The following is a 12,892-nucleotide window of genomic DNA, read 5'->3' as shown; positions in this document are numbered from 1 at the left end:
TAAGAGCCAATGTTTTATTTATTTCAAATGCGTTCAGTAGATTTAAATTCAATTATGATCAAATGAAACTGCAATAAAACGAGAAATGTAAATATTTAATGGAATCAGACGATACCTTGCAGAAGTCCATCCTAAGTAAGAAAAGGACCAATATTTAGCAACAAAGTGCACCGAAAAGGGGAAGAATAGCGGACAGTGTCAGGCAGACATTACGCTTAAAATAAATATGTATTAGATAAAAATACGCACCAGCTAAAGAACAGCTTGCTTTAACTGTAAATGGCAAGCCATACAGCGGCTTGTTCTGCAGCAGCTCGTCCATCTTGCCAGTACTTCGTGCCTCCTGCAGCCTCTGGTCCAAGACCCTCGCCTCTTCCAGAGCTTCTCCGTACCTCTCGTCAACCACCGCATTGAGGTATGGATTAACTTCCTTCACGCGTTCTATAAAAGCTTCCACCACTTGCTCGCTGGTTAGCTGTGGATAATGAACTCTTATAAGACCCAGTTATAATCCAATTGTGATGTGGAATAAATACAGAATGATTTGAAAGACATTTATTCGAAGTTTGTAATATTTCTCTTGATAGACAGCAGTGAATTTGAGAAAACGAAAGTATTTTGCAATGGAAACTTTAAAACCTAATTTTTGAGTTACGTCGTCATATTTTGGCTTGTACAGAGTTTTTTTTAGTTTTATGTTTGGGAAAGGCAGAGTCGTTTTATTTCCTTTTTTTTCACATTACTTTTATTTACGCGCTTTTCTTGCTTCTTATAATTTTTCGTACTTCATCTTTCTTTACACATTTTTTCCACCTTTCATTTTCATTCGATATCATTTATTCCTCACCTCATTCCTCAGTTTTACATTTCTATCTTTTATTTTAAACATTTTGTTCTATGTACATTTCATATGTATTTTGCTTTATTGGCTGTTTTATTGTTTATACTTATTCTCATTTCTTTTTAAATTTAATTTCTGCAATTTTCCTGCAAAATTCGAGGAATATTGGTCATTATCACACAGCAGTATCATTATCAGCAATAGAATATTCGAATGATAAAATTTAAGGGGTAATCGTATGCCTAGATAGGATTACCCCCTACATTTCTTATAGGTTCGGATGGAAACTACCTGCATTTGGCCTCTTCCGCTGACTTTAATAAGATAGTCTCATGTGGTCAATGGTCTCCACTCTAGAACTATGGCCCCAATAGCCATCTGTTCTGCGCACTATGTGACCTGCATACCACCTCTTCAACTTACTAGCCATTCCGCTGGACTACAACGGCCATTTTCGTCATCAAGAAATAGTTCTTCGACTCACCTCTCCAGTTCTGATGCTTTTAGCAAGGTCTTTGGCACTGCGCAGGAGTAGGGGGTTGTCCAGAGGCGGCAGGCGGCGAGGGTCGCGCGGGCGCAGCCAGTACAGCGGCGTCAGCACCAAGTCCAGCAGGCGTAACATCACGCCGACCAGCCACACGCCAACCTCCATTCTGATGGGATTTTAATTTAGTTAACACTCTTTGCAACATGAATTGTTAGAGGAAGTGCTTAGATACCAAAGTCATTTATTTATTAAGGCTCTTACTGCAAGGCTTTTAAAGTCTCAATTAAAATTCGCCACAATGTCTGGTCCCGCGCTGCCTGCATCCAGCGATTTGTCACAACCTTGACTATGTCGTCGGTGAACTTAGTGGCCTAGTGACCCTCGAAAACCTTTCGGCACCTACGACCAACGGCTGCATGAAAGATATGACTCCGTCCGCTGCCATTTCTGACGAATAATTCTTCGAGCATCGGTGCCTATTCATGTAGCTGTCAGAGGTGCTACGCTAGAATATTTAATGGAATCAGGCGTTACCTTGCAGAAGTCCATCCTACGTAAGAAACGGACCAATATTTAGCCACTTCCGCACATGTATATCACCGACAGTGACACTGTGTTTGGCACTAATCGGTGTAACGTAAATCCTGAAGCTGCCCCGTGGAGGGGTGAAACACGAGTTGAGTGATTTGACGGTGGCAGTTGTGTAGTTCGTATTGCTTGCCGCATGCGCATTTGTCAGCGGGCTGGCGGGCGGTGCACTTTGTTGCACGACTGCCACTTGATGTGCGGAAGTGGCTAAATATTGGTCCTTTTCTTGATACGCTAGAAGTTATATACATACTCGGGGCACACCGACCAGCTAAGTAAATCCAACATAAAGAAAGAGACCACTAGCCAAAACCTAATCAGGTGGACAGCTTTTTGGAAGCTCCGAAACATCGTGACCTTTAAAATAATAATGTCTGAAGTCGAAGATCTTTGACCAGTGATAATAACCGGTGATGAGTTAGAAGAGTAACGAAGACTGTCATGCGAAATCGAACCAGAAAAGAGGAAATCCGCAGAAAGATCATCACCGACGTAGCTTGAATAATTGATCGTCTAAAGTGGCGTTGGACATGGCATATCCATTTACAAGAGTATATACGAGTCGGCAGACGCAGCGAATTAGTCTCATTAAGATGCTAGAATTATGTTGATGTACGCTTTTGATATGCCTAAATCCTTACAGTTACAGGTCTATTAAAACGAAACTTGTATCCCTGTGATATTTTCATGTGGAATATTGCAGATTTTACTTATGGCCTCCGTCCCCCTCCCCTATCTGTCCAGGGACTAATATATATATATATATATCATATCATTTTTATTTCGTTCTCTCTCATCCTTCACAATATCTATTGCTACATCCTCATTAACATTAGTATTCTTTTGTCTCTTCCTTTCATTCACAACCCTTACATCGCCTCTTATTTATCTTTCATTTCTTAACTTAGCTCAACTTTCTTAACTTAACTTCATTCTTTAACTTCATTTAGTTTACAATTTAAAATTCCTTACTCCATCTTTTTTTGTAGTTTATTTAATATTTTTCTCTTAACACACCCGACGTTATATTTCTAACATGTTTTTTAGTTTTATTTATAACATCCTTGACAACTTTTCTGGAATAATCTAGGAATTTACGGTGTCGTTTTTTATCTGCCTTTAGTAGTTCGATGGTGCCATTTTCCACCCATTCCTTCAACTCCACACTCATATCTTTCTTTTCACAATACGACACAGTCCGTTATTACGACCAGAAGTTATTGGCTTTTCGCATTCAAATAGTACTTTATACAGGGTGATTGAATAGGTGTATAAACTTTAAATATAATTTTTTTAATATATAACTTTTTCTGACAAATTAGCTATTTATTCTCTTCGCACATGCAGTGGTAGTCGTGCAACAAAGTGCACCGCCCGCCAGCCCGCTGATAAATGCGTATGCGGCAAGCAATGCGAACTACACAACTGCCACCGTCAAATCACTCAACATGTGTTTCACCCCTCCACGGGGCATCTTCAGGAGTTATCTTACACCGATTAGTACCAAACACAGAGTGAGCCCAGTCCGTCGCCGCTTGTTATTTATATGCCATCCGGACTGCATGTGTGGAAATGGCTAAATATTGGTTCTTTTCTTACTTAGCTATTTATTCACTTCATAAAACATTTTAATTCACAACCATAAGTGTATTTTAATACACAACCATATGTACTTGAAGTTAGTAAGTTATTAACTACTACATACAAGGCTATTGGATAGATATAAAAGCCACCTTAAATAAATACTATGGATAAGGTTTTAACACTTCCAATGTTATTAGAAGTCGTGTAGTATACAACTGGATCTATTATTGTTTTCGAGCAACATTGCACAATAACAATGTTCTAATTCAAATAGTGCCGCATCCGGTAAATTACTTTGTTTTTAATACATCTGCGTCATTACTCCACACACTCCCTCCTGTACTGACAAACTATAATTGCGCTGTCATTCGCTACGACGGAGTGGAACGCCTCTCAACGAGTAATTGGATTTCTCTTCGATGTACATCGACGTTTGTGTGGTGGAGTAGCGGTTAATGATCGTGACTTGAGAGGTAATGGATTCGATTCCCGTTTTATTTGTGAATGTAAATTTTATAATAATGTAACTTAGGTCCAAAAATCTGGTTTGTGACATCCACACACTACTTCGTCATGAATTCATTGTTTTATTTTAAATTGAAGCCTTCTTCAACTTAAAATTACATTAGAGATAAAGTTAAGTTTAGTTTCTATCAAATTAGAATTTTTTGACGTTCTTCTTGTATATGAAAAGTGAGTTTTAGATTCGAAGATATTTTACAAAATCAACGAACTGTGGAAGTCTTCTCTTATTGTAGAAGGTAGAGACAAACTCGGCATCACATGTCCAGTTTGCGGGTACAGCCTTCTATAAACTCTCGGTATAAAAAATACCTATATTAAATGTAAATTTATGGTAGAGGCATTTTATCCAAAATCTTCTTTTTATTCGTATATCATCATTGCTGAAGATCACACCCTTCTTGGAAAGCCTTGGTCGAAGATTCGACAAGTTGCTTCCACAGGTCATGTTAAAATGACAGGAATCCTTGGCAATGATGTCGCTTGATTAATTTGTTATTTAAGCTATATCTCACAGAATATATACATAAACATAAACAAATATAGTTGTACTTTGATTAGACTTGTGTTGTTGTGGAGTTTCTTCCTGCTTCTTCTCCAACTACCTTGCGAAGCAGAGTAGAGTCAAAAGTTAAATATATTTAAAGAAATAATTTAACGAGTCCTGTTAAAAGTTGCATTTGTATTAATAAATTTTATCTTTACCTTTTATTAATTCCTTCCACTTATGTTAATAAGCAGGTTAATAATACGATAAGCATAACAAGAGTTGCTTAGGGTTTCCGAAGTTAATGATAATTTAAGAGGTTTTCCTGATAATAGCAACAGGCAGTTGAGGTTATTTCTAGGTTACTCCAGAATCGGAATGCTAAAGGTTTGCCACTTCTGGGACTTTCTGTTGCGAAATGGAGGTAAGAAAAAGAGGAAGAGCTAATTATTCCTATATCTAAAAGATTATGCGGTACTTTGCGGAAGTCCATCCTAAGTACGAAAAGGCCTAATGTATAGCTACTTCCGCTATGTAGCAGTAGTCGAGCAATTAAGTGCACCGCCCGCTAGCCCGCTGATAAATGCGCATGCGGCAAACAATGCGAATTACACAACTACCACCGTTAAAACTCAACACGTGTTTCACCCTTCCACGGGGCATCCTATGGAGTAATGTTACACCGATTAGTGACTCGGCCTTTGGCATATATTTGGCATATGGCTATAACATTTCCTTTGATGAACACTGCTACTCTCATAGATTACCAAGACCTGTTCGAAGTGATCTGCATCCAGCGTCTTAAAAAGCCTTAAAAAGGTCGTTTGTCCAACTTGTATATGGTCTCCACTCCAGAAACTCAACTCCCCAGCGGTCATCCTACATGCGAAGTGGCAATTGCCACTTCATACTTACGAATCAGCTGGACTATGTCAATTGTTTTAATTATCTACAGATCTAATTTATTAATTTGATCTCGTGGAGAAATCCTGAGCATAAACCTTTTGATAGCCTGTTCAAAAGTTGGTTATTGTATATTAAGGGATTTTTGTAATTGCATATATATAAAATGTGTAACACGTCTGTCAGTTGAATGGCTAAATACGTCGTCGGCAATTATGCGACCGTTCACGTATCTTTTGTAGTTTTTTTGAATACTAATATAAAGCTTCGCCTTGATGCCGTACCCAGTGTTGGGCAACGCCTGCGACGCGGGTGGCGTGCGCCGGCGCATGCGAGCCACACATGACTACATAGTGCAATATATACACTATTAACACACATTGTTCGTGTACATTCAAATTTAAAGGAAATTTTTAAAAACATGTAAACAAAGGTTATTTTAGTATACAGGCGTTTCGGGAAAATGTATGACCCTTCATCATTAAGATCAATCGCTTACTGTCCCATATTTTCAGATCTGGAAATAGAATTGGGAGTCAAAATAAACAGTGGCGGCATTGCCTCACTGATGAGAAAATTGTAATAAATGAGGTAGTAAAAATAAATAAAACATAAGGCCGACCAAAGAAAGAAACAGGTATATAAAAATATCTGCTATATAGTAAGAAGAAATATTCAAAAATTAGAATTGTGTATGGTATATATGGTGGTGGTATATATGGTTTTAAAGAAAAATCAAATGAGAATTGTAAAAGAAAATGTAAAGATGAATTTTTAAAAATGCGGCGAAGGATGGTAGGAGATTCATAGAAGGTATGCATAAAAGCAATAAGAATAAAAGAAAATATGAAAAAAAGAAGAAGATAGAATAGCAAATATTGTGACGGAAGAAATAGGAAAAATTAATACATCTATAATGAAAAACTAAGTCAAATCAAAGTCCCTATCCCGAAAAACGATAGAAGAAAGAGAGGTCCGAAAAAAATCAAGATGGCGACCAATGACAGACGGACAGTGTTTAAGATTTATGTAAAAGAATTATTGTAAGTTAAATAGCAATTATTATTCAAATATTAACATCAGTACACAATTGTGAGAGAATGTAAATGACGAAATAACCTCTACTTTAAAAAATATCTTAAGTAAGTTTTTATATTAAGCGACTTTTTTAAAATTAGTGTTACAGTTAAATTGTATCATATACTAATCCATAACTAATATAGCCTTTAACCCTTAATAACCTAGAGTTTCAATTTTGATACCAATCTTTTAAACCGAATGTTCACATTACTTTTAGTTTTTTTTTATAGGTTGGCTGTACGTATTTTACTGTTGTATAATATTCTTTCTAACGAAATTAAAAAAAATCTAATGTCATTATTGTTTTATTTTATCTATGAGTAGTATGAATATTAACTATATATATACTTTCGTAAATCAAGCTACTAAGGGTTAAGTAAATTTTGTTACTAACTTACTTATATTCTATGGACTGTATTCTTATAGACTGCAGTCCGTTTCGCCGAAGTTACGCTTCTCAACCGGGCGTGTGCGCCGCGAAATATGCACATTGCATGGCGGTAAGCTGATATTCGAATTTTCTCTGTGTTTGGCACTAATCGGTGTAACATAACTCCTGAAGATGCCCCGTGGAGGGGTGAAACTCGTGTTGAGTAATTTGGCGGTGGCAGTTGTGTGATTCGCATTGTTTGCCGCATATTTATCAGTGGACTGGCGGGCGGTGCACTTTATTGCACGACTACCACTGCATGTGCGGAAGTGGCTAAATATTGGTCCTTTTCGTACTTAGGATAAACTTCCGCGAGGTAACGCCTGATTCCATTGAATATGTTCGAATTTTCTCATTTGTTTTACACATTTAAAGATTTTACTGGTATATAAATTAAAAATAGAAGTAAGGATAATTCTTAGTATTTTATTTGGCTTTGATAAATCTTAAAACAGGGATCTACACATAAGCATATTATAACGTGGATGTTCGCTAACTACGGCGCTGGTAACGAAAGGGTTAAATATAGTTTCAATTTAATAGAAGGAAATTTTAATGTATGATTCTGGATTGTTGGTGTAATGGAAGCCATTATTTGCATATAGTATAACGTCTAATAAGACGGTTCATGGTCACCCAGAGAGCAATGGAGAGGGCTATGCTCGTATGTTTTGCTGCCAGATCCAAGAATTGCTCGTACGAAGTGACATTGAATGGGGAAAATAGCTCATTCAACTGGTGGCTGACCATGATCCGATAAACCAAGCGTGGGAAGGATCCCACTAAGTGAACCAATGACATGCTCTATACATAAGGTATATATATCAAAAATTCACATGGAAAACATTCTATATAGCCTATAGCAACAATTCTAGATATCTAATAGGTTTGTTATACTATTGCAGCGCTACTGATTCAATACATTTGATACCACTCCACCGCCGCGTCAAAAGGGATAGTTGCTCAAATCGAGCGTTATCACGCAGACGTGTATCTCAAACAGATGATTAAATTAACATACACAATGATGTCTGACGGCGCATTGGTAATAGCAAATGAGGTAAACATTTACTTCGCTGCATAATGGATATGGTTTTATGTAATTTGGATCACGGCCTTATTTTATAAGGTACGAATGGTACTCTAGTAAAAGGGACTTACGAAGTCGCAGATTCAATCCTAAAAGAAACCTAAAAATTATATAGAAATTGTCTTACACAGAGTGGCAAAAAAAATTGAGTTTTTTTTATATAGCCTCCATGTTATATATTTTGCAAATAATTTTAACTAATTTCCATACTTCCCTTTTGTTCTTTTCAATGTCTTTTATTCTTTCCTCTAATCTTCTCCTTAATATCTTTGATTCTTTTCTCTAATTTTCTTCACAAAAACTTTCATTCTTTTCTCTAATTTTCTTCACAATATCTTTCATTCTTTTCTCTAATTTTCTTCTCAATATCTTTCATTCTTTTCTCTAATTTTCTTCACAATATCTTTCATTCTTTTCTCTAATTTTCTTCTCAATATCTTTCATTCTTTTCTCTAATTTTCTTCTCAATATCTTTCATTCTTTTCTCTAATTTTCTTCACAATATCTTTCATTCTTTTCTCTAATTTTCTTCACAATATCTTTCATTCTTTTCTCTAATTTTCTTCTCAATATCTTTCATTCTTTTCTCTAATTTTCTTCACAATATCTTTGATTCTTTTCTCTAATTTTCTTCACAAAAACTTTCATTCTTTTCTCTAATTTTCTTCTTAATGTCTTTCATTCTTATCACTGATTTTCTTCTCAATATCTTTCATTCTTTTCTCTAATTTTCTTCACAATATCTTTCATTCTTTTCTCTAATTTTCTTCTCAATGTCTTTCATTCTTTTCTCTTATTTTCTTCATAATATCTTTCATTCCTTTCCATATTTTCCTTTCATACATCGCCTCACTTCCTTCGCCTTCCAATTTTTACGTATGTTTAACAATTTATTTATTGTTAAATATTTTTTATTTTCTTACTATCTGTATCTCACTTAAAATACATTTCTAATATCACAGCTATTTCATCACTATTTAATAAGTTGTTAATATTCTTGTTCTTTCATTTGTTTATCCCTTTCTATTTTTTATCCTAAAAACTCAACTCAACTCAGAACTCCCATAAGGTCTAGCGGCACTCCTCTTTCTTCACCAGTGAGGTAATGTTCCTCTCCTCTATATCTTTCTGCTGAGTCTGGTATTATGACTATAAAGGTGTGAATTTATATCAAGCATTAAAATTTTCCCCGGCGACAACTTCGTAAACCTCTACCGTTTTTAACAAAGTTAAACCTTCACTTTGTTACCAACCTAATTATATCTCGTCATACAAAAATGAAGTTGTAACTTCATAACTGAATAATACGAGACGCTGAAATTCAGTCCCGCGCGACTTCCCCCGCTCGGGCTCGGCTCAACTTTTGCTGAATTCAATTAACAGAACAACGTCGGTTATTAATCAAAATTTATTACATAGAACGCAAAACTTGCAGTTTACTATCAAATTGGATTACTGGTTTAACTTACTCTGTGACATTACTATAATAATTTGACAACGCATATTTGTAAACGAAAACAGTTATTGTAACCAAGCTGTTCGTGTATATCTACAGGTTGATTTATTATAGGATAAAATGTGTGGCCCATTTTTTTTTCATCGAATTCCAATCACCTTGTTTAAATTGATCACTCTTGTTCGATATTGTATCCGAACTTAACACTTTTTATTTGTACTTGAGTGCGTGTATCGGAACGCATGGCGTCTTTCACCGGCTTCTAACAAAAGACGATCTTTTTTTGCGTCTACCATCAACGGACATTTTACAAGTGTAACATATTTGATTTCTTAACATTAAATAAATACCTAAATGTGCTTGTTTTATATCGAAACCCAACAACTCTGAAACATGATACATTGTTTTTTTATTAGATTGTGACAAGTCTATAATAACGTTAAATGAAGTATGAAACTTAGTGAAATTGGCATAACCAAATGTATCCGGATATGGCATCCTTTACGTGTAACATTGAACTTAGAGCTCTAGGATACGGAATATAAAAGTATAAACGCTAGAAGCTATGTTAAAAATATGACGAACATGCTAAGTGTGACCACAAACAGTGCATTATGCATTTAAAGGCATACAAGTGTAAAATTTAACATACACGTCTGAATGTTTTTAATACTAGACGCCTAGTAATGTATTTACAATAAATGTTTTGTTGTTTCAAAGAAAATTATGCAAGTTATAGATCCTAATGCAAGTGGTAAGAATTAGCTTATGTTGGTTTTTTCTTGAGATGGGTGTCGGCATCAGTAAGCAGTTGGCTCCCCCTATCAAGGACCTCTTGCATCCCTATCTAATTTTTGGACAGGATTTTTATTCCTCTTCACTTCCGCTCTTATGTCATTCCTCGTAAGATCTATATTTCATCTTCTTTCATTCCACAATTTAGTATTCATTCTTTTCATTCCATACTAATTTCCGTTCATTCAACGTCTCACTTCCTTGCCACATTTTTCAAATATAACAGTACTATTACATTTGTATTGTTTATGGTATTTTACATTTTTATTCTCCTTATATGCTAATAAATATTGTAGTTGAAATGTTTCAATCAAACGAACTTGAAAAATGCAAGTTTGTATATTGCGTTTCCACACAGAAACATGTAAGAGATATAACAAAAGTGAAAAGTGTTGCCAACGTGACAGTATTGCTACTGCTATATTTTTATCAATATATATAATGCTTAAATATGGGTGTGTTCTGAATTATCTAAGAAATATTATTTATCACAGATCACCATTTTTAATATTAGAAATGAGAATGTAACAAAATGCCAAATAAGTAAATGATTAAATAAATTGAAAACTATAAAGTAGCAATCCAAGAGGAACGGTAAAGTATATGAGGAAAAGAATGACAGTTAATAAAATTGATAAGAATGGAAAACATTGTGACAGATAAAAGAAGAATGAGTAAGAGATACTAAGAAGTATATAAGAGTGAGATAGTTAAAAAACGAATTTGAATAAATTATCAAGTAAAAATTGTCCCTGTGATCCCAAGACAGGTTGTACAAGAGGTCCCCAATAGCGAGGGCATTTGAAAAAACCGTTAAAGTCCAAAAAAGCGGCCGGACGGAATAGAGGACAGACCCTAATAAGAGATAACTCTATATACACAGAGATGTGCCACTGGAAGGTTCTACGGCAAATAGTGTTTGTTTCCTTAGCAGAAACTGGGTCTACGTACTCGTGGGTTCATAGGTGGGGTCTAAACTTCCTAGCTTGAGTTCAGATGGATGGTGGTACCATCATGATAGTTCACGAGAATTTAAATGGTAGCATGAACAAAGCATATGCTTGTTAGACCGCAGCGAATTTCTCACTACCTCCAATGAGGTTTTCTTTTCTCTTTTCAGCCGATATTTGTCCACTGCCTTCTCCAAACATTGTCATAATGACCGGCCCTGTGTTGCCTGCATCCAATGACATTAACAATTATGTATTATTAATAATATGCGTTCTAAATGTTACTTAGTCTTGTGTTTATAGTTACAATGTCCATCAATATAATGTCAATGTACCCTCAATGTCTTTCGGCTATGATGATGCTGCTATCAAATAGTCGAGAGATGTTTATAGATAAAGTTGACAAGTTGTTGACTTCTTCTTTTCAATCTATATACGTCCACGGCAAGGCGGTTTCGTGTTTCCCACATATAGAAATTTACCCCGATCTTAACTGTCTTTGGTCCAGCTAGTTACCATCCACCATGGGCCTATCTATGCTGCGTCTACCGTATCGTGGTCGCCTTTCTAGAACTTTTCGGTTTCAACGCCCACATTTCAGACAAGCTATGTCGGTGATATTGTTTCTTTCGCTTTTAAAAAATAAAGTCAATCGAAAAAAAAAATATGAAAATTTATCGCATCTATACATCATCGCATTGTGTGTGCATACACATATTGCATCTATTTGCATCACTAGTGACTTACTAATATTTGCCGGTTAGAACATCGTCCTCTTTGTGAGAATGTTTGCACATTATCGCATGCTATTTAAAGTGTCGTGCAAACATCATGGGCGAAGGACTTTGTTTTATAAAATCATCAGTAAAATAACTAAGTTAAATCTGAGTCGAATGTAACACATAGCTCTGCGGACTGGCAAGTTGAAGACGCAGTGGGCAGACTTCTGGAGCCCACGGGCGGGCAAGCTTGGTGTACAATGTCCACCCACAAAGCAACCAGGCCTTAGAAAACGCTGGATGTAGTCAAATTCTATTAGAAATCAAATATGGTGGAGGTTTTTGTCAAGCAGTTGAAATATGGTTCAAATGATGGTAAAAAATATTAAATACATCATTCATGGCAGAAGGTATACGTATGTACCATAAAAATTCACAATCTATTTTTAAAAATGAGTGGAATAAAATGTCGATGATCATTCAGGAAGCTAATTATTGTCGCGCGCTCTTTTTAAAACTATATTTGTAAAGAGCAACTGTTGAGTTTCTCGCCGACTTTCAGCAGAACAGCTTTCTGAACTTAGTAGTTTCCTATAGCGATAACAATGGGACGACATTTTATGTTGATTGACGATTCTAAAATATTTGTAAAAGCTTATTCGAATTAATGGACCTCTCTTTTGAAAACCTTTCTTTCGCCCTCTATCTTAAAATAATAAGGACTTTTTATTTCATAATAATTTTTTCTATATATATTATTGACACTCTCTTGTCTCATATTTAACAATTTCTATTTCTCTATCTTCTTTCGTCTTTCACGTTATCTGACTTTCTCTTATCATTTATTCACAATCCTTTGAAAATTACTCAATGAAATGCTGGATAAATTCATCGTTCAAATAATAACCTAAAGATTTATTCCAAATTTAAACCGATTACAATTTTTTTCCTGAATATTCT

At 35.5% G+C, this 12,892-nt stretch overlaps 1 protein-coding gene across 1 annotated transcript in view; it reads right to left on the bottom strand.

Annotated features, from left to right (window-relative positions):
- Positions 1-12,892, bottom strand: part of LOC137931582 (fatty-acid amide hydrolase 2-A-like) — a 45,295-nt gene that overhangs the window by 16,871 nt on the left and 15,532 nt on the right. Inside the window, exons 4-5 of the mRNA XM_068775025.1 lie at positions 1,326-1,494; positions 250-475 (exon numbers count right to left, since the gene is read on the bottom strand). Coding sequence (XP_068631126.1) covers positions 250-475; positions 1,326-1,493 — 394 coding nt within the window. The 5' untranslated portion in view covers position 1,494. The remainder of the gene's footprint in view (positions 1-249; positions 476-1,325; positions 1,495-12,892) is intronic.

Source organism: Battus philenor, unplaced genomic scaffold (assembly GCF_028537555.1).
Source record: "Battus philenor isolate CCGP_79_NKW_IND1 unplaced genomic scaffold, ilBatPhil1.0.hap1 SCAF_8, whole genome shotgun sequence".
Classification (NCBI taxonomy): Eukaryota; Metazoa; Arthropoda; class Insecta; order Lepidoptera; family Papilionidae; genus Battus; species Battus philenor.
The sequence above is the reverse complement of the archived record's forward strand: the minus strand, read 5'-3'. Positions and strand labels throughout refer to the sequence as shown.